Here is a 22,967-nt window from a genome sequence, read left to right as displayed (position 1 = left end):
CTGATAGTTCTCATTTTTAAAGGTATGAAAATAATACAATATTAGAAATGAAATAATTATAAGGATTGTATACTAAAAAAACTACCTAACACAGTAGAGCGCTGTTCATCTGTTCAGTACCTTTTATCCTGTTGTTTGTTTATCCATGCTGTCAGAGTCGACAGTACAATACGAAGGTGACGTGGTGTGCTGACAGGAAGATTAAACAACAATTGTCAGACCAAAAGACAAACACTATAATTCAGGACAAATTTAAGTTATTTTCCTTACACAACTTGAAATCTGTAAATAGTTTCCAATTGTTGTTTCCATACAAAATCGTTCAACAAATAATTTCCCATAAAAACAATCAATGGGAAGTGCTCAAAATGGGTTTAAATGAGTTTTTAATATGAAAAAAATCATTTTACTAAACATGAGTCAATGAATATTAGTATAGAATGCTCGTTTGTATCAAATATACATTTCAGGCCAGCCTAAATCAGATACCTACCTCTTTGTTATGCATTACACCTGATATGTACTGCGTTTTGAGGATACTTGTACTGTAGTTCTTTAAACCGCGTATCGGAATATCGTCTTCACATTAGTCTTCGATTAGTATACTCTTTGCTACAATTTTTTCTGGTGCAACAAACAAAAAAAGCAGACCTGTATCTGAAAAATATGAAAAACAAAGCATAGTAATTTTGTGTATTTTTAAAAGCTAAAGTTAGAGTTAGCCGGTCTCGTAGTACAGTCGTCAACTTGTACGACTTAACAACATGCCCGTCATGGGTTCAAGCCCTAATGGGCTGTGTCGTCATACGTAGGACTGATTATCCTGCTATGGGGGATTAATAAGTCACTTAAAGCCAAGCCCCCAAGTACAGTGGTACAGGCAGGCCTTGATCGACAACGGTTGTTGAGCCAAAGAAGCCAAAGAAGAAAGTAAGAGTTCTAGATTGAGGCCATGTAACACACATATGATGATCAATGGTACTTATACTAAATAACTAAATTTAATAATTTCAGCACCATATTAGCTAACATTGTGAATCTACGTGGTCTTTTGTAAGGAATGGAGCCTTTCCGACTTTCAATCGACGTAATAAATCTCGTGCCGTTTTCGACATGTTTTCCGAGATTTTTCTTGTTAATTGGCCATAGCTAAATTATGCTCACACACAACGACGTGTGAAGCAAGTTTCCGTTAAATAGTCTAAAGAAAGGTCCAGGTCCAGATCCAGGTTGAAAATATGAGGTACTTTAGGTGACCGTCACTGTGCATGAATGAAGATAAGGTACAGGACAACACTGATAAGGTTTTATTATTTGCATCTAATTTAATAATATATGCAATATGCAAAGAAGTACGTGAAGTTAAAAAACTTTTCAAAATTCAGATGTCTGGAATTGATTAAATGTGCCTTGTATTCGATCAGTTACAGAACTCATTTCGTTTTTTTTTGTAACATGTCACAAATTAGTATACAGGATTCAAGGATGAAAGAAGAACATTATTTCAGATAGGTTTTTGTCATGTTTTGTATAATTTATAGATATTGTGAGCTTTAAAGAAATTCTAAAAGTTTAAATTTAAGATTAGGTTAGAAGTAATTTGTATATTTGTGCATTTTCATCAAACGTTTTAAACCATTTCTTACTGTACAAATTAGCAGTAGGTGGATCTTATCTAGTTTTTCGTTCATGATTTAGTAAAAACTGAAAAAAAACTAACAAGTATTGATTTACTTTATTCTATTGCAGCCGTATTGAAAGATGTTCCCTGTTCACCGTTGGAAATGATTAAAGACCCATCATTGGATCAAATTCGCATGTCCAGCTATCCTAACTTGGAGTATCAAAACCTCTACAATGCACTTACCATGCTATTAGATGTGGCGTCCAACATCCAGTCTGGGTTGCACCTTTTTGGAAAGGCGTTTCTTCAGTGTTTGGGATGCATACTGCCCTTTCTTGATAGAGATCTTATCGACAATCTTCCCTATCTACTGCATCTAGCATATCTGTCCTGCCACATCACTGCACCAGGATATCATCAACTATCTCTGTTACTATATTCTTCCGTTTACCATCAGTAAGTACGGTATTTAATGTATATGATTTGCTACGTTCTGCAGTGCGCGTGGTCATGAAGATAGCACAGCGACGTTTTTCTAGCGCCCTGTAGAAATATGGTACAGAGTTTTTACCGAAGCTATGTTGTGCTAACTTTGCAAGCCATTCCAGAGGAAGGAAATGGACATGTTTCTTTCAGCTACCCAACAATGAAATGTTTAGCTGTACAGTGTACATTGCAAAACATTGTTCTTGTCACAAAAAGCTAATTTAAGCTCACCGCAAGTAAAACCTGTCGCTGTCCAAGTTCTGTAAAAAAGTCACCTGTTTTCTGGTGATGAAAAAAGGAAAAATTAAACAAGCGTTTGTAATGCATTACTAATAGGATGTGTTAAAAATTTTTTTTTTTTTGTATAAAGATGCGTTTTTCTAAGTTTTTGCTATTCAAATTTTGTATGGCTTTATGTTTGTTAAGTATTTCAATACAGTTTTCAATATGTTTGTCGTCTTTATTTTTGCCCCTCGAAATCAACGCATCGTAATGCGCAGCGCGCCAAAGTGACGACGATCAGGAATGCCACGCGTGCCAATCGGTATCGGCCGTCATAATGCTAGTGTTCCAGTACTCCACCAATCCAGCCCACCATTGTCAGCTACTTGAATGTTTGATGCGATTGAAGCACAACGTCGCCAAAGACCTTCTGTGTGTGATTGGGTATGGAACGGCGATGTCGCGCGCGTCTGCCGCCAAGCTGCTCTTTTACTACTGGCCCGCCTTCGATCCGAACCTGTTCGATCGGAAGGGTCTGCTCTGCAAGTTCACCAACGATCTGGTGCCATTCGTCTGCCAGCGAGAATCGTGCCCGAACGCGGGCAATGCAGAGGCTGTGAAAGTGTGCTACGACCACTGCATCAGCATTCTGTACGCGTCGGATGCGCCACCGCCACTGTATCTGTGCATCGAGTGCGCCAACGAGATACATCGCGATCATCGGAATCTTACTTTCGGCGACATTTTACATCCGATGCAGCAGGTATCGATGGTGTGCGAGAACAAAGTAAGTAAAACGTGCTTCAAGCCGTTCAAAGCCGTACCATTAATTAGTTAGTAATGTTCATAATAATTATTTCTCTCCACTTTGAAATTGAAATTTTAGAATTGCCGCTCGCACGAGAAATCTGCTGTATCGATCTGCTTTTCAAACGAGTGTGCCAGCTACAATGGCAACCATCCAATACGTTACTGTCTGCAGTGTCACGGCAATCGGCACAATAGCCGCCGTGGCATCGATCACATCGTTCATCGGAGCCTGCCACCGATGATGATGATGGATGCCGAGATGCAAACGTATCTGGTGGAGTCTGTAATCAGTCTTCTGCGCGAAGCGAAAACCCTTAACGTGGACTTTCGCAAGGACTCGTCAATGATGGAAACAAAGGCAATGCTTCCGGACAGAATGGAGGTGGTGAGCAACAGGTCGACTATTTGACGCTCGAGGAGCGCCAACTGCTTGGACGGTACGGCATATGGCTACTGGTGGGGCGCTGCACACCAACGGTCGATACGCCGGTGGAAATTTTGGGCCGACTGTTGTCAATGCTCTTCCACTGGTTCCACGTGACTGCATACTCATACGATGGGCAAACAGAGAGTACGCTGGAAAAGTTGAAGCAAGATCACATATGCAGCTGGCTAAAGGAAGTACGCATCAGCCACTACAAAGAGTTTATTGATTGCTTGCTACCCCATCCACCCGAGTACTCCCGCGTCGGAGGACACTGGGATTCGTTAGCTTCGCGAACGTCCCATCTGAAGGAGGGTCTACAGCGGTTGATTTGTTTGATACCGTACGAAATCATTACGCAGGAGATCTGGGACACGGTAATGCCGCACTGGATGGAAGCAATTACGAACGATGTCCCGGAAAAAGAGCTGATCGAGCTGAAGATCGTACTGAACAAGATACTGGATGCGGAAATGTCACCGCTTGGGTTTGACGCTAGAGCTATGTACAATTTCGTAGCAATACGGTTCGAGAAGACGACTGCCAAGGTGCAGCAGCAGGCGCTCTATTGGTTGCAGAATTTGACCAAGTTGGAGATTGTCATTCCGTTACCGCAGCTCTTTGCGATGTTTGGCGACGGCGTACGTATCATGAAGCATGGAGTACAGGCAGAAATAAACAAATCCAAGGATTCCAGCCGTGGTGGATCGAGCGGTGGAAGCGGTACCAAATTCGCCAAAGAAAGAGAGTTACAACACCTAGACGTAGTTCCATTTGTAAGTTCAGAATAAAAAAAATAAAAAATAAAAACAAAAAAACACTACATGATCGATGTGCCATAATTTTCGTCCTCTTCAGCTCCGTGGTCGAGGATGAATCTGGCAACACATCGGCTATTTCTGACGACGAAGTGCCCATGAGCAAGTGCATGGAGTTTTCGACCGATGCCGAACACAATCTCACATGTTGTGTACTGATGTTAGATATCTGTTGCGCCAGGTGAGCGTTTGCGCCACACATGGTTATACATTTTTAAATTTGTCTTTTTCTCTGCTTTGGGATTTTAGATGGAGCTTCAGGAAATTGAGATGCATTCGGGCATTTACACGACCGTGGCCGACAACGTTTGCCGTTTGCTAAAGTGCATGGTAACAGCTGCTAATGTGGGCATGGGCAATCACAGCTGCCGGCTGATGGTAGGTTCTGTTTTGAATATTCGAAAACTGCTTTACAATAGAGTCTATTTTGTTGCATTCGTGTTAAAGGATTGCGCATACTGCGAAACTTCTGTCATGTGGCATCAGCTTTCGACCAAGCTGGTTCAATATCTAGCACCGGTAAATCCTGTTAACCCGCCCGATGTAAGTATCACCTGTTTCGATGTGTATGTGTAGCTGCTTATAAGGCTAAATCGGCCAGCTGTACGGCTGTAGTGTTGGAGATTTCATTTTAAAACGTTACGATACTTTCCATATGCTTCACAGCCTCCGATGCAGATGGTGATAGATGATGAAAAAACGCGCAAGAGCCCACCAGAATGGAAAAGGAAGCTAATCAAACGAACGTGACATGTCTCTTTCGATGGCGCCTTTACACATACCGCTTGGGCCATTAGGTAAGGGTCATTGATGTACAATTTATTTTACTTTTTTGGTTATAACTTCTTCTTTTTTACTTCCATTTACTTCCACACAAAGCTGTTTATTGAAACGTTTATGTTCGTACCATAATAGTTTTCAGCCTGCAGTATTGTTCAATTCATTGGAACAATTTGGCAAATTTGTACAATGGTTGAAATAGTGAAATATATAAAAGTGTAACCGAACTGCGCTGCTTGCAGTTTGGAGCAGCACATGCATTTGCACACATTTTTACACTCTAGGAACATTTTTGTTCTATACATAGATTCCTTGTAAATTTAGAGGACTGATCTCTGCACACTTGGTACGCCTTTGTAGATGAAGTGATCGAATTTTCTTCATAGAAACTACAACTAACGAATTCTAAACATTAGTTAAGGCACAATGTATTGCTCAAATGTAGAGGTTTACGCTAGAACCGCTACAACCGCTTGGATGAAAATGATTCGAAATATTTTCACATAATAAAATTTAAGCAAAAAATATGTGCAATTTAATATATTAAATTATATTAAAGCCTGATTTCCAAGTCAATGAAGCGATTATATCAATCCAATTTCCATTCCATTCAAGTAGTTTATTATACATAGTGAAATGCAAAGTAAAAAAAATGCCCGTAAACAACATAAATCAAACGACTAGAGTAGTTGTGTTTCGAAACAATAAAATATTCACGATATCGTTCATTCATTCCTAATGTACATGTGTATATGTCTCTTTTTCGTTTTTTTATATCAACCGACACACCAAAACATAAAAAAAATCATACTAAAACATTACAAACTCGTCTTATCAACACGTACACTTCACGACAACAACAAAAATTCAACAATACCAAAACAATACAAACATGTACAAAACAAAATACTTCAATTCCCAAAACCAAACCAAAAAAAATAAAAGTCATGCCTTCTATTCTTGATGATGCCGGAAAAGTCATTATAATGGCAGGTGAATGTCTTCCATAATTTCTTAAGTTTTCTATGCATTTAATTCGTTATTCAATGCCTTTACAATTCAAACGTTTAAACTATTTTATAGGTCAATTTTTATTACAACTATATTACCGATACATTAAATTTTGTATCCATCATAAAGGAGTTTATTGTATGGCAAAGAGAGCCTAGTTAATGTTAAATAATTATGGGTTAAATAATTATGCTTATATTTTTTGCCATTGTGTTGTGTTTATAGTAGTGTAGTGTTCGGTTTCAAAACATGTAGCACAATCGTTTGGTTGTCAGGGGTTTCGAAATTGAAAATCTCAAATTCTCGCTATTGTTTGTTGTTAAAAGAGAGTCAACTAACTATGCCCTACTCTACTATTTAGTGATATTTGTTCACAATTAGTATTCGAATAGACAAACGCTGGCTGGTAGTAATACTATGCATGCAACAGTAGGTAGCGTTAACCGGCTCTGGATGCAAGAGTTTGAGCCGTTATTAGAAACATTTCTCGCTTCGCTAGCTTTTAAAGCGCACTAAGAAAAAATGTAGCTTGCAGGACCGCTGACAAATAAAATTGAACCAATAATAATCTTTTCTTTGTTTGTTTCTTTCCATTTTTTTCTTCCCGTTCCTCGGTTCCAATTGTGTGCGTTGATCATCGTAACACTTACATTTAGGTCCAGTACCGGTAGCAGTTCCACAGCCGGAACCTCACTCGGTTGGTGGTGTATTAGTACATATGCCGCATGTTTGTTCTGTATGTATTATATTAACTGTCTTCTATCTTCTCTAATGCAATCATCATCACAGTGTATAAAACACACACACACACACACACACACACACAACTAGCACATCTGTCGATCGATATGAGACCAAAAGTAGAGTATAATCGTTTGCTAACTGTTAGCGAGAAAATATTATTTGTTTTTGCTCAATTCATTAAAGGGTGGTGTATTATCGATGTTTTCGATTAGATGGATTTTTTTATGATGTTTTTACCATGCTAAAGCATAACTGCATAGGTAGGTGAAATGAACAAGAATTGAATTTGCGATTATCTAATTTTACGCAAAAATATTTCGTTCCCACCGCACATTTAGCATTGTTTTGTTACTTGTGGTGATAAAGTGGTATTCAGTACCAGAACCCATTGCCGTGGCCCACATTGTACCATATGTTTCGATCGACATTGTTTCAATCACATCTCTATATCTATAAAAATCTCGTGTCATTATCTATAAAATGAATTCTGAAAATTGATGAAAATACTAAATGTACTATAACTGCTAAACTATACAAACTGTGCATGATCTTAACTTTATGGAAGGTCTCTTACTTGTTTGATAAAATAGAAAATATTGAATGCTGTGAATCATTCATTGGTGTTTTTTTATCATTATTTATGTTCATTCACCGAGAACAGCGTTTAAACGCTCGTCTAAAGTTAATACAAAGTTTGCTTCATTTCTACCGTTCCACTGTGTCTCTTTAGTCGTTTCGTTATTTTTGTTGTTTTATTCCAAATCATTTTTGTTTATCTCTTTTGCGTCACCTCTTTGTGGCTAATTGTGTCATTTTAATTTCTGTGTTTTTCTTTACTTCTGTGTACGTGGTGTGTGAAACTTGTTGCGTATAATACCATACCTAAGATCAAGTTGAAATTATGACACAATCAAGCATGTGTCTGTGAGCGAGGAGTGAAAACGAGGTGTTAAATATATTTGAAACACATGTTATGTATCTAATCATGATGTAAATAATTGCTACGAGGTATATATGTACACATATACATATATACATGTATACATATATATACACACATATAACACGCTCGCTACATGGATTAAGATCGTTTACGACTTTTTATTGTGTTTAGATCATGACCGCCACGGTGGAAACAGTCTCGGAACAATTAGACCTGGCTGCAATAATACCTTCGGAAAAGGTGGTACCGGCGGTGGCACGATCTGTTACGTTGTCCGAAGCCGACGTCGGTAAGTATAGAATTTACCTTCTCGAGTCTAGCAGTCGAAAACTTAAATAATTGCTAACATTGTTTCACCACTGGTCTGGGTCTAGCTACTGCTACGGTGCAGATTGCGAAACCGAATGTGATTGGCGAAAGCAGCTCTGAAGGTGGCGGCCTTGATTCGGAAAATCTAGACGGATCCCATCCATTCGATGGAGACGAGGAGTTTTGGCACACATCGGTTGGAAAATTCAAGTTTTCCATCGACGCTCTGCCTCAGTCTTTACAGTTCATCTATCAACTGTTGAAGGAAATCCCAAACATCGACAAAGCTGATATACTATACTACGTACTGCAATGCCTGAACGTGATGGTCCTGCATGGCGATGCTTTCGTAAAGGCCGCTCGAGATAATCGGGGATTCTTCATTTGGTGTCAAGAGAATATGCTAATCAAAAAGTACGTATCTGCTGTACAACTTTTTCTTACGTTTTATTGCAACATTGTGTACACAGGGGGCGGAATACGCAAACTAAGCGCGCAAGGAAGCGCCGCGTGGTGCCCCGAAAAAGGGACTTCCTGCTCACATGTAAATTTGCTTCTTAATCCTGCTCTAGTTTACAATTCCTTTAGGGCCACCGTTTAGGGCCTTCACTCGTATTAATGTGCCACTGATTTTACACCATTGATTTATGCAGACTTTAACCATTCCTCATAATGTACAAGTTTGGAGAATTAATAATGTGATGTTTGGAAAAGTGGGTGCTTCCTAAGAGACAAGACGGCTTTTCTTGTTGATTTCGAGGATAAAAATATTATTGAACGGTTATAAAAGATGATCTTTAAGGATGCTTTTCTTATATTTATGCGTTACTGTAATCTTGGTCATCCAAAATGCTGTTCAAAAAATTGTTTAAAAAAATGTGTTAATAAAAGACGAACAATACTAACTCAAAAAAGCATTTGCTTGAAATTTTTATATACTTAAAGCTTGTGGGACCTGTGCACCGCTGCTCAGTCGCACATTTGCCAAGTAACTGTGCCAACTTTGCTGCACTGCATCACGCTTCCAATGGGATCAGATGTATTTTGGAAAGTAATCCAGGAAGCATTTCATGACGCCGATTGGAGAGTTCGGTTTGAGGCGGTAGAGCGTGTTACTGGTACGTTACAGAAAGATGTACTTAAACATTAAAAAAAAAGGTAAAATAGGGAGTAAATCCAATGCATGTATTGCAGTGATCACTCGATTCATGGACAGCACTCCTCTTCGGGCCGAGGTCAGCCTACAAACATCGCTAGCCACTGCGTTTTGCCATCTAATTGCGGCGTGCGATGATATCAACGTGCACGTGGCTCAACGTGCAACCTTATACCTTGGAACCATCCACGATTATGCCATCCAAGCACTGCTGTATTGTCTTGAAAGTCAGTTTGACAAGTTCATCGTAGACCGGCCTGTGGTGTTGCAATCGATCTATCAGCTACACAATTCGCTATCCGACCGCAAGGTACTCACGTGGGATTTTTTCTTAAACCGCTTTGATACGCTATTTGTGGAGGCGCAAGTAAACCTGGAACGGGCGGGAGACATTTCGTATTTACGCGATCTGCGAAACAGTGAAAATGGGAGCGAGATCCTTTCAATGAAGATAAACAAGGCCCGGGAAGCGTTGAGTCAGTCCGACACGACCGGAAGCATGTCAAAAACGCTAAGCGCTTCCTTTGGTACTAAATGGCCCTACAAGCGCACGATGTCCGCGCCAGCAACAATAATACCGCGTCAGGAATCAAAAATCGGTACGTTAGATTATTTTTTGGTTGCATTTACTTCTGTGCATCTTTGCACCCGTTTTGGCGTTGGCGCCAAGATTGTATCCACTTCATTACTAAAAGCATTCACTTTCCTATCACGTTCCTGTCGTCGCTTCATTTACAGAAAAAGAAAAAGTGTACAGCCGCCAAGTGTCTGCACCGATTTTGAAGAGGAAAAGCTCTCGTTTTGGGCTAGGTAAGGGATTGTGTGGAAGCGCAACCATGTGCGGAAGTGATAGCACGTGAACTGTACTCGTTTATACCACTTCCGATACACCTTTCGTATTCATCTGTAAGTTTTCCTGGTTGTGTTCGCTGACTGAAATCCTTCTACTGTGGTTGGTCTTTTGCAGATGGACACGTTCATTCGATCAGCGGTCAGAATGAAGATTTTCACATGGGAAGCCTGTATCGAGTGATCGATCTAGAAGAAGCGGACAAGGAAACGATCCACCTGCTTGTCTTCCTTCTGATGCAGTTCATGTCTCGGCCTGATCTGGTGAGCATGCGTTCAGTGTTATAGTGCATGCTAAAATATCGTCGTTCTTATTGATTCTGCTTTAACCGTTTTTTCGTTTCTTTCTGTTTTCTTTTTCCAATCGTTTTTAATTCTGGCACATGACTTCCTAACTCGATACCCTTTTTTTTGTTGTTTCTTGATTCTCATTCGCCGCATTCGGAACTCGGATTTCATACCCGATGATAAACCACACTCACTCACCGCGTGTATACATATATACGGACTGAACGCAGGCTTATCCCACGGATGAGAAACCACTGTTCAAAATTCAGTCCATCGTGCTCCGGCACCTGTATCTTCTTTTGGGCTACAATCAGGGGGAAAAGTTCTTCCATGTGTCGCCTGCCCGCCTGCGCTGCTCATCCGTATTCAATGCATTTATGGCCAATCTCCCGCAGGTGCTTGATCAGAACCATCAAATGGGTTGGCTGCTACTGCCAACCGTTATCCAGCTGCTGCTCTACGCTCCGAATCAGGCAAACGGAGGCTTCCTGCCGCCAGGAACGGCTAGCGGAGCAGATCAAAATCACCACAATAATGTCGTAACGTACAATTTTTCCATCTGGTATCTAGAGCCGCATGTGCGACGGAACTGGCTGATGTCGTTACTGGTCATTTTGTACAAGTACCAGTATAATCAGGCTTCCATGGCCGATCAGGTGCAGAATTTGATTCGTCTTGTTATCAATTCGCTGGATGCACAGTTTCACAAATGTCGACGTATTCCGACAACCATCATTATGGATTATTCTGCGACACGCTTACGCAATCAAAGTCAACCTTCGCTCGGCGCCACCTCGGAGCTGGGAGATGAAAAACGGACAACAAACGATAGCAGCCCACCGTACAGCCCGCTGCAAACTGCGACACTTTCAATGTATGGATGTGAGGAATCGTCCAAATGTCGCTCATCCAGAGGTAAGAGTGCTGGTGGTAGCAAGGCACGCAAGCATGCTGAGGTCGATGGAGACGACACAGAATCGGAGCTGGTCGTCATACCGGAGAGCGATGTGAGCGACAGCACAATTCAGGAGAGCAGTGTTCAGGTGCGTATGGGTCTTTCGTATTACCCTGATAGTCATGTAGATTTTAATTTTTTTTGTTGTTGTTGTTGTGGGATTTACTAGAAGGATACATAGTACCAATATTGTAAACAGGCATTCAAAAACATACTCTCTTTTCCCCAGGGATCGCTAGAGGATACGGCTAGCAATGACGACGATTCCAATGTATTAAAACTTGATACGGCAGGAAAGATGAAGGAAGGTCTCGCTAGTCTTAGTCGAACAAACTTGTCCATAATTTGCGGAGCTCCAAAAATTGCCCCAGTGGCACATACATCGCTGCCGACAAAATCGAAAAAATCTCAGCAACCTACTTTGTCGCTTGAACAAACAGATGCGGCAGGTAGCAGTAATGCTAACAGTAAGGATACCGAGGGAAAGGGTCCCACTGGTAATAAGACGGAAAAACCGGAGAAAACAAGCAGCAATATTTTCCGTATGCCGTCAGCCTTTCAAATGAACTCTCAAAAATGTTCCGTTCAGGAGGGCGTTCGTATGATGGTTACATCATCTATGCTAGGCCAACCGAAAGCACAAGCAATTTTAAATCCCTTTGCTAATGTGCAGAAAGCAATCGTCGTTACACAAAGCACCACCAGCAGCGGTAGCAGTGTACCGAATGGAGCAAAGGATGTACCCTCAAAAACAAGCCAATCGTGTGCTAAACAAGGTAAGAAAGGATAAACTGCATTAATATTAGTAGTGAAGCATTACAGGGTTGTCCAATTGAATAAATAACGTTTGCCATTGATCTCAACACCTTTGATTTCGATGGTACAGGGTTTTCCAATTGAATCAATAACATTTGGCATTGATCTCAACATCTTTGTTGTCAATGTCAATATTTTCCACGGCTTACTTATGAAAGCATCCATATTGTCAACCCATTTCCATTCGATGTCAACATTGGGGCCCTTTCCGTTTGAAGTTCGTAAGCTGAAATTTCAGCCTGCCAGCTCAAGGTCCTTGAAAGAGAACAGGTCGAAGCGCTTAGAGTAAATTGACAGAAAGCCATGGGAAAATTTTGACAGTTAAAGTGAACATTGTTTATGTTTAGCGATGGACGTTGCTATGGAGTGAATGAGAGTTTTGTTCAGCATTTTACATTCAATTTCTGTTAGAATATTTGAAGAATTAGAATCCAATTAGAATATTACATGACTGATACAATCCAAGGATCTCATTTATCATTCGTAGCCGGGTTATAAGTAAATGATGGTATGCATATTGTACCAGTGTGTGTCGATTGGATGTTTCATTTTACTCTCAGTGTTCAATTGAAAGTAAAAAGGACTTCTTTAACCCAGTTGAACATGTTAAACATTTCGTTTTTCCAGCAGGGCCGTTGCAAACGGTAGTGGTTTGTGGTCACGGAATGGCAAACAATGAAAAAGGTTATCAATGTTTCTGAATACAGAGTAGACTGCAATTACTTCTCCTTTATTGTCCAGAAGTGATTGACCGCAAGAAATTTAACCAATATAACCTTCCTAATAGTAAATTCGTCCACTTTTGCGCGTTAACTATTAGCCGTTTGTTTGTAAACACTTTTTCATGAAACTGTCAAAAGCGAGCTGAAAATCGCAACCTAGCAACGGGCTTTGCATCGACCTGTTCTCCTTAATAGATCTTGCTGCCAGCTGTTTGCATTGTATAGCAGTTTTCGAGCAGCTATCTAAGTGAGTATAATATACAGGTGGGCTTATCCCAAGGTGTATGAATTTAGAAGGCTGATTTTTATCGCTTCTGCTTCTGAATGAAGATTTTAAGAGTGTTTTGAGTACTCGTCAAGCCTCCAGAAAGCTCGTTGGAGCAAAAGTTTTCACTCGTTCTGTCAAAAAGTGATGTTCAAAATTGGTTATAAAAAAAAGCTATGAGACCACCTGGACTACATACACTTTGATTCTAGATTCCACCACGTGATCTCTTTAATGCACCTTGGGGTAAATGTAAACAACACCGTGTTTTCGAGGAGGTACTCGAATCTAATTCTAGCTTTGTAGCTAGAATAATCTAGACTGAAAATTGCAGGCTAGTTTTTTTTGTGGTTTTGTATGGAGTGTTTACATGTTTTCAGCCTCCAACTGTCAAACTCCATACAAAAAACTAACTAGAATCGTGAAGGGCCCCGATGAAAAGTCAGTGGAAACTGAAGGAGTTACCGTACGGCCAAACAGGGTGAAATATATATCGAAATGAACTATTCTGATAGGTGAAATATCTGACAGATACAGCTAAAGGTATAGGGGTGATACAACATCCGCTTTCGAAATTCACTTAAAAAGAATATATTTTTAAGCAGAACATTCCCTAATTGGAAAAAATGATCAATTGTTGAATGCAAATTGACAAAATACTTAATATTGAAGTTATTTAATAGATTTAGCTGCGGTTTTGTACACGTTATTTGTTTACATTGCACATCATCTGGTTGCTGTGATGCGTTATCTGACAGATATTTCGCCTGTCAAAAAGTTCATTTCGTTGTATATTTCACCTCATGTGGCCGCGCGGTTACATGGGACTCACCCCCATCAACTGGAACATATTGACAAAGTGATTGTAAGAACTACGGCGGTGATTCTTCGAACATGTAGCACTTTAAGAAGGTTCCTGAATCACCATAACTAACATCCGGTGCAAACTCATTAACATTAAGAAAACCGGCGAATGAGATTCATTCATTTTTTATCTTTGGCATTTGAATAGCCCGGGGCAGGTGAAAAGTTCCCAGCATATTGCTGAGAAGTTACAAAATTAGGATAATAATAATAATAACAATAATATGCATAATAATATTAATGCTTCCGTTACGAGAGCCGTATTAGCTATTGTATTATCGTCAACTTGTACGACTGAACAGCAAGACATGGGTATGGGTAAGCTCCCTATTTACCGTGCCGCCATACGTAGGACTATCCGGCTATGGGTAATCTATAAGTCACTGATCAATAAGTCAAAGTCAAGCTTATTAGTGGTACAGACAGGCCTTGACCGAAAACGGTTGCTGTGCCAAAGAATAAGAAGAATAACGAAAGGATTGAGGAGTCTTAAATTTGATGAAGTGGAGTTTTGCACGATACGTGAAACCAGCAATAATTGGATATACAGGCGTCCCCCGAGTTACGACCCCCTCGAGTTACGACGATTCGCAGATACGACGATTTTGATTTTGACAGTTAAAAGTTGTCATTGACAAGAAATTGATGTATTTTTTTGAATTTCTGGGCTGATAATCGTTATACACACATTTCCAAAGATTCCACAATTACCCTATCTTGAATATCTATATTGTGTACGGCTTTTAAAATATAATTATTACATTATCGAACATTATTTCAAATAAAATGCACGATATCATAAATTCCAACTCTTCAAATTCGGTTATAAACTTAGTATTCATAGATATTCGACATACGACTTTTTCGACTTACGCCTTGCTTTGGGACATTTTTTCGGTCCCAAATACAGTCGTATCTCGGGGGACACCTGTATTGACAAAATTAATTCTTTTTTAATAGTCTAAAACAGGGGTCTCCATACTTTTCAGCTCGCGGGCCGCATTGCTTCACAATCAACCTTGTTGAGGGCCATTTTGACGTTACCTTTAAAATGAGTGGAAGTTCAAATCTCGTTTTAATAAGAAAATACTATTGAAAGATGTAAAATTTCTGCAGGTTTCTTTTATTGAATATTGGTTTTCATCTTTTAAAAATAAAACAAAAATAATCATATAGAAAAAAGCTATTTAATTTAACATTAACCCAGTCCTCACGGGCCGCATCAAAGGCTCTTGAGGGCCGCATGCGGCCCGCGGGCCGTAGTTTGGAGACCCCTGGTCTAAAATAACAATATAACTTTAAGACTTCCGTGGACGTGATGGTTGAAGTATTTTGCTTGAGGCAGAGGCACAGTTGCTTTGACCATTCGTATTAACCCGCCTTGAGCTGTAATTTAAAAAAAGCAGTGCTATACAAAATTCCGATTGCGTCAACTCTTTGTTCTTGCTAAAGTATCAAAAATATAAGTACAATCATGTAACGTGCGCTAATGACATGCAATGCAGAGAACCCACGCATAACAAGATTAATCTGTTCCAGAGACTCACATATTATATTTATATCAGAAGGAAAATAGATGTTTCCATGTGCCAAGTCAATGTTAGAATGAAGAGATTGTATTATCACTTTTAAGTCTTTTTTATCACTTTTAAGCGAAAAAGAGTCCAATCAATGTATGAAATAATTAAAAAAAAACAATGAAACAAGAACTGAATGGATGTTGCTGATTGCTGGACGACATTTTAATCGTAAAATTTAACATCTGAGCAGTAATTAGATTTGAATATTAAGCGAAACTTTCTCTTAGATAGTACTCTTAAGGGTCCACTGAAATATAAATATAAAATAACGTAACTTCAACTACAAAATATGTTTCTCTTTTTTGAACAGATGAATCTCTAGGTTGCAGGAAGACAACAAACACAACGAACACAAAGTTGGATTCTGAACAAACGAGCCGGGCACCTGGTACAGATCCTCACACATTCAAGTTATCTTGCGAACGATCCAGTGCTACATGTGTACAACCAACGGATATTAATGAGCGCAACTCTCCGGTGTATGATCCTCTAGCAGAAGCCACTAAAACATCAAGCTGCCCTGTTTCCGCTATTCCCGCTGGATTAGGTAAAAGCTACCTACAACAAATACCAATTCCAACGCCGGAACGATTGCTACCAATCGGGCAGTATGCAACAGAGAGCGTAAGCACTATTGTGGAAAGAGTACGGGAAGGATTGGCGATTCCAGAAGGAACGAGCTCCAATGAAACCACTGATGATCGATCCGATGTAAGTAAATGTTGTGTAATATCACAACAGCATGTTAGCCTTATTAATTATGATCTTCCTTCCGCGCATTAGAGTGCTGCCAGCTGTTGTCACACACGAGATATATCGTCGTCATCTCCAAGAAAGCTAACGAAGCAGAGTGCCCTAGAATCTCCACCCCAGGCCCTGGATAATGAGAATGGGCCTGCAGGAACTAGTATTAGCAATCCTTATGCTTCGCACGGTTTGCCAGAAAGAGAATTAATGACATCGGATGGCATTAATAAAGAGATCCAACCACCTCAGAAATATTCTAAAAGAACAAAAGTGTTTAGTGACGGTTCGAAGGACACACGTGTAAAGTATGCTGGCTCCTGGGCTCCTGACACTAAGGATGATGGATCAGAAATTGATGATCCTGAGAGCTCATCTTGTCCGGAAAAATCAGTAAGTAGATATACAAAATAGGCGGACCAAGGATCCAATCCTATTAACATGGTTAGGTTGCAAAATTGGAACATGCTGTATTCATACTTACACCTTCTACTGTTTCTTACATTTGCAGAGTAGCCTGCGGATTGGTGATGAGTGTATCTGTCACCGCTGTACAGAGTGTGGAGCGGTGAAAGAGGAGTATACAGATGAAGAAATGGGCATAATGTTAATCGTGCTTGGTACCTTCATCCACCGGGAACCTTCTCTAGGAGCACCGTTCTTACCGGAAATACTAACTATCGTCTCAAGGTACGTTACATGTATTTATTGTACAATTAATAGCCCTCTAGCATTAGCTCTGCTTTGACAGAAGGTATTGGAGGAATTATGTTCGTGATTTGCAACTGTGTTACGCAACGAGATTATTGTATGTTTTTATCTTCCAGAATTTCTTTACACCCGACATTTCCATGGCGTTGTGAAAGCTTAACTCATTTGCCAGGTGGTTCACAATCAGTTGCACACCAGTTCATTCGATGTGTTCTGCATCAGCTTGCTCCTAATGGCGTATTTTATCAAGTTTTTTTAACCCAGAAAGATGGTAAGTATGCATTTTCGCGAACAGTCTAAACCTGCCTACATTCAACTTATCGATTTGGCACAGAAACAACTCGTAAGCGATTCTATCGAAGTGTGTCCAACAGTTTGAACGATTTCTCCGAGCTGAACCCAACAAGCCCAATACAAATGCTTGCCGAAACGCTGAATGCAAAGAAAACACTCCCAACGGATCTATTGCCCGTGATCTTCCGCAATCTAGCCGAGTATTTACAGTGTGTTCCGATTGACTGTATAGCAGGCAGCGTATGGTTACCAGTGATACAAGCTCTGGACAGTTTGCTTCGTCGGGTTATATTGATACTAGGTAGCATCAGTGGTTCCGAGCATCTGCTTGACATAATCGTAGCCGTACTAAAAGTACCCCAACTGTCTAAGGTAAGGTCATTTGGAAATACCAAAGATCATTCAATTCAAAAACTATCGTAACATTTTTCAGAGCATTTTGGAACCATTTTCTAAAATCGTAAGCTACGCCATACAAAATCTTCAATTGACGCAGAGAGTACTCGTTGAAATTTGCAGCTTGAGTGGACGAGCTTTTGCCAAAGAGCGTGATAAGCTGTACCTTGGACGGCAAATCGTTTTTGATCTAGTGCAAGCACTCAAGTTCAAAATCAATGTACCGGATAACAATCTGCTGCTTTTGGTAGGATTTTTACTACAAGACGCTGGTGGAATTCTGCCAACAGGTATTATTGGAGACATTTCTACCGGCGAATCGTTTGTTCATGCGAACTGCAATATTTCTGAATGCATGAGACAACCCTATCTTAACGATATTCTAGAGTTCTTGGCCGATTTTCATACACTGAGTAAAATTAAGGTAATCGTTTGTTTTTTAATTGCATCATTTAAACATGTCTTATTAGCATAAAACGTAATAATTTTAGAATTTGAAAGCGTCAAGCACCACCCCTGGCTTGTGCGAAGACACAATAGGTGGGGTACTAAAGGGTGCAATCGCACAGTATCTTGCACTTGAGATGTCGCGTGGCAATTCAAAGGATAGCCGAACCGTTTCAAAATATCTACCATGGTTGAATAATGCACCATCATCTTTACAACAAGGGTAAGAATAGTTCCATATATTATTTTATATACTGCAAAAATTGAGTGGATTGACCTGTTTGTTGTTCCACACAGTCCAAAAGAATTCACAGAGTGCGTTGGTCACATGCGTTTGCTCTCCTGGCTACTGATGGGTTCACTAACGCACACAGCATTGATCGTGCGCCGTATAGGGGCTGGTACAACAGCACCGCATCAAACTCACTTGCGGAACAGTGCCCTCATTATCCAACCCGTGCCACAAGAAGCCAGTTGTCATATTGCCGATCATGTGCAAGTAATTTTTGCTGGATTTGCAGAACAGTCAAAGACGTCCGTGCTACACATGTCGTCATTGTTTCATGCTTTTACTTTGTGCCAATTGTGGACGGTTTATCTTGAGCAAGTGGCAAGTTTGGCAGCAATTTCATCGGAAGCATATAATACCACTCTTAGTGTTCTATTTGAATTTTGGGCGAAAGTCACTCCATGCATCTTGCAACTAGTGTCGCACTCAAAGGTAAACGAATATTAATCAATGAAAAAACACTTTAATCAACTACCTTGCTCCTATCTCTCCTATATACAGCTTTCAGAGAGCGTAAACCTTCATTTCTTGGGTCTTCTGGAATCGCTGAAGGAAACTAGATCCACGATACTGGCGAAATTGCTGCCGCTTTGGACACCGGTACTTTCGTCTAACACGCAACTGTCCGGTACGCTGCACGTGCGCTTGCAAAACTGTCGCGATGCCGTTCCTAATATTGAGGAACAGGATTTCCACGCATCGGAAGCTCTACTGAAATGGCTACAGCGTCTTCAGTTCAAAATGGGCCAAATAGAACTGCAATCATCTACGGCCACTCAATTCTATTCCATTTAAGGGCATTTTGTTAGTTTGTTTGTATTCATCTCTTGCTTGCCTAATGGTAGACTTATGTTCCCACATAAGCAAATAGTCAGTTTATGCGATATCCGTATCCGGGAGGGAATCGATCCATCTCCGTACTAATATAATGTGTTTATAATTGTGTTGCCAATTAAACCACTAATAATTCACGAATGTGTCTATAATTTGAACAGGCCAGCTTGGATATGTTTGTTATTTTTCACTTCGATAGAGTGCTACCATTCTAATGATATTCTACCGTAACAGTACGCATTGCAGATATTACAAAATGTTAATCTTAAACTTAGACAGAAATTTTGAAACGGAAAAGCGGTGTTGAAAATATACACATTAGCATGAATGTCTATGTCGCGTGATTGGAAAATTGGTAGTAAACCAATGTCGATATTGTGCAACTTGCAAACGATATTAACAAATAAAAAATGTGCTGATGAAAGTTTACAAATGCTTACCATTAAACTGACGCTTGTAATATTCATCACTATAATTAATTATTATGCAGAGGGCAAAAAAAAACTCCACTCCAAGAATCACTTCACGAACATTTTTCTTTTCTTTCTGTTATTGTAGCATTCACCACATGCAAACATCTCCATCACTGGTTTAATATTTGCTCCAATCGTATCATAATGAATGAAGATTGAAACGGGCTTGATTTGTCAATCTAAATATTTTTGCCAGTATCTTCTTTAAGCGTGACGGTACGATTGAAAACAAGCTGTCCGTTTCTGCTATCCGGATCCACGGAGAAGTAACCAATGCGTTCGAATTGATATTTATCGTACACTTTACTGTTCATGACATGTGCATCGACATAGCCGCACAGTGAACGAATCGTGTCCGAAGCACAGTCGCTCAAAAACCCATTGGGAACATCGTTACTGTCTTCTGGGTTCTTGTGCATAAACAGCTTCTCATACAAACGTACCTCTACTGGACAGGGTTTGACTACCCAGTGTACATACGCTTTAGGTTTTCGGTTGCAGTACACGGTTCTATGCGACATACTAGTTCCTCGACGGTGCCCGATTTTCGAACAACACTTTCTACTCTAAGCATGGAACCAATGTATTTCAGTCCAACCGGCTGTCCTAGCGTTAGTCGACGGAAAGATTTGTCAGCATTTTCCATGAAATCGGTTCGCTCTATATATACAACACGATCGAACCAAATCATGTGCTCGCCCTTCTCCGGCACGTTTGGAAAATTGGGCACTGATAGTTGAATTGGCCCTTCATGCGGATAATCAAGTATAGTAATCTTTAGAGGTTCTAGTACTGCCATTGTACGTGATGCTGTAAGATTCAATACATCTCTGGCAGACGCTTCCAGTGCAGCAGGATCAATGGACGTTTGGGCACCGGTGAGACCCATCTGGGCACAAAAATTGTTGATTGCTTCGGCTGGATAACCCTTGCGTCGTAAAGCAGACAGGGTGAATAATCTAGGATCATCCCAGTCGTTAACAATATCTAAAAAAAAAAACAGACAAATGACCAAATCATACACATTTTTTCACGTCATTGTACCTCGAATATTTAGTCTTACTTTCAGTGATCAGCTTGTTGATTTTACGCTTAGAAACTACGGTGTAGTTAACATTAAGCCGCGCATATTCCCATTGCACTGGGCAGTATATATTGAGTGCATTACAGAGCCAATAATACGACGATCTTCTCGATTGGAACTCCTTGGTGCAAAGCGAATGGGTGATATCCTCCAGACTATCGCACAAACAATGTGTGTAGTCGTACGTCGGATAGATGCACCACTTTGTTCCGGTCCGATGGTGTGGAATAAACTTGATCCGGTAAGCTACCGGGTCCATTTTTCCCTCCTCCAGCGTGATTTTCATGCGTAATGTTGCCGCACCTTCATCAATTTTCCCATTTTTCATGTCTTCGAACAGCTGCAGGCTTTCCTCGATTGGACGATTACGCCACTTGGATGGTTCGGTTGTAAATCCCTTCATTTGATCAGCAGTTTGATGACACACGTAAGCCATATCTTTTCTTATGAGCTGCACAGCAAATTCGTACAACTGTTGGAAGTAGTCCGAAGAGTATGTAATTTTGAATGGCTTATAACCGAGCCATTCGACAATGTCGCGTATGCCTTTAACAAATTTTTCCTCTTCCTTCTCGGGATTGGTGTCATCGTAGCGAAGGAAGCAGATGCCATCGTTCGCTGCCGCGTAAGCAAAGTTGATGTTGATAGCTTTAGCGTGGCCAATGTGCAGAATTCCATTCGGCTCAGGGGGGAAGCGAGTACGTACTTTGCCACCAGTTCGCTGTAAATGTTCCTTCAAGAGACGTTCCGTATCGGGAGTAATAATATACCCATCAGTTTTGAAATTTTCGCCTGGACGATGGAAATCGACATTACGCATCAGATCAACCATCGTTCGAGGGCCTTCTGGTCGATTATTAGCATTGACGGCTGATGGTTCAACGACAGAAGTTGCTTTCGGTGCAGTATCTGAGGCTGGAGTTTCCCGACGTTTTTTACCCACTTTCTCCCCATCGGCATCCGTTTTGGGGCCAAGTAAATCAAACATTTGCACATCCACCTCACTTTTAAGGCCTTTACCATCCACCCATGGCAAAGCACTTCGAATTTCGCTCAACAATTTTCCGACATTAAAACGATAACGTTGGTCGATGATATCGTTACGATATTTGGCAACGGTTATTTCAACCGCCCGCTCGATTTCTTCCGGTGTCACAACTACTCCCACACCGCAAGCCGCATCGAAAGTAGCTTCGTCGATAGTAGCTTTCGTCACGTTAGCCAGAACATATTCCAGTGCTGTGTCAACACGTAGACTAGTGTCCAAACTGTGATCCAAAATTTTTCTTACTATAAGTTCCAAATGGTGAGCCGTCTGCGGTTTTATCTTTGAGCATGCCTGAAATAGCAGCGGTTTTTGTGCTGAACTTAACTCGACACCCGGCGGGACGTAAGAGAAGGCACGTGTAATTGTGCTAGTAAGGGTTGCGTTTTTGAGAGTTTCCTTGATTTTTTGCTCATTTAGACCGAGAGAATTGAGATGTTCCATTGTGATACACTATTGTTGTATCTGAAAATAAGATTTGTGTATAAATCTGGATTGTTAATTAAAACTAAAACAAAAGGAAAAATGTTGCTAGCGCGAACACGTATGATGAAATAAGTGACAGTGAACGGTATTACCTTTTTCTATACGGCACTGCGAAAATCGAAAACCGTAGACATTTTCAGGGTGACCAGATTAACTGAAACACTAACCATAGGGGAACGCTGATTTTGTCGCTCTCTTTAGGCCCGTGTCTGTGCTCCATCGCATGCGATTTTATCGCACGTGCTGTCAAACGCTTTTTCGTATAATATTGCGATTATTTGGATGATTTTAATAATATAACGATTATGAAAAATTAAGTTGAGATTGTTCCTACAAAACACCACACATTTAGTTTTGACCGATAAAATCGGATGCGGCGTCCGACGAAATCAATTTTTTTTGATTCCGTCGTACGACGAAATCGCACGTCCGACGTTATCTGTCAAATCCCATATAAAATTTTGACAGGCCTTCCGATAAAATCGCATCCGATGGAGC

At 40.4% G+C, this 22,967-nt stretch overlaps 3 protein-coding genes across 3 annotated transcripts; 2 read left to right on the top strand and 1 right to left on the bottom strand.

The window, feature by feature from the left end:
- Positions 1–1,749: 1,749 nt before the first annotated feature.
- On the top strand, positions 1,750–4,357 carry LOC121602532 (protein unc-79 homolog; the record flags this gene model as incomplete). Its single annotated transcript, XM_041931295.1, is given in 6 exon segments — positions 1,750–1,992; positions 1,995–2,018; positions 2,021–2,080; positions 2,611–3,119; positions 3,219–3,506; positions 3,509–4,357. Coding segments are annotated over 6 exon segments (1,973 nt in total), but the record flags the coding sequence as incomplete, so codon positions are not given.
- Positions 4,358–4,432: 75 nt separating this feature from the next.
- On the top strand, positions 4,433–19,830 carry LOC121602529 (protein unc-79 homolog). Its single transcript, XM_041931291.1, is given in 23 exon segments — positions 4,433–4,565; positions 4,634–4,762; positions 4,832–4,927; positions 5,051–5,119; positions 5,121–5,181; positions 6,143–6,157; positions 6,832–6,872; positions 8,034–8,151; positions 8,237–8,585; positions 9,117–9,289; positions 9,366–9,926; positions 10,066–10,137; positions 10,295–10,440; positions 10,695–11,507; positions 11,649–12,195; positions 15,977–16,377; positions 16,450–16,803; positions 16,922–17,100; positions 17,238–17,392; positions 17,456–17,787; positions 17,849–18,235; positions 18,303–18,481; positions 18,556–19,830. Coding segments are annotated over 23 exon segments (6,000 nt in total). The 5' UTR covers positions 4,433–4,529; the 3' UTR covers positions 19,343–19,830.
- A 69-nt stretch (positions 19,831–19,899) lies between these two features.
- On the bottom strand, positions 19,900–22,569 carry LOC121602530 (probable glutamine--tRNA ligase). The gene is given in 3 exon segments (XM_041931292.1): positions 19,900–20,350; positions 20,353–20,841; positions 20,918–22,569. Coding segments are annotated over 3 exon segments (2,316 nt in total). The 5' UTR covers positions 22,428–22,569; the 3' UTR covers positions 19,900–20,033.
- Positions 22,570–22,967: the final 398 nt, after the last annotated feature.

This window comes from Anopheles merus, unplaced genomic scaffold, assembly GCF_017562075.2.
Source record: "Anopheles merus strain MAF unplaced genomic scaffold, AmerM5.1 LNR4000490, whole genome shotgun sequence".
NCBI classification, from domain to species: domain Eukaryota; kingdom Metazoa; phylum Arthropoda; class Insecta; order Diptera; family Culicidae; genus Anopheles; species Anopheles merus.
The sequence above is the reverse complement of the archived record's forward strand: the minus strand, read 5'-3'. Positions and strand labels throughout refer to the sequence as shown.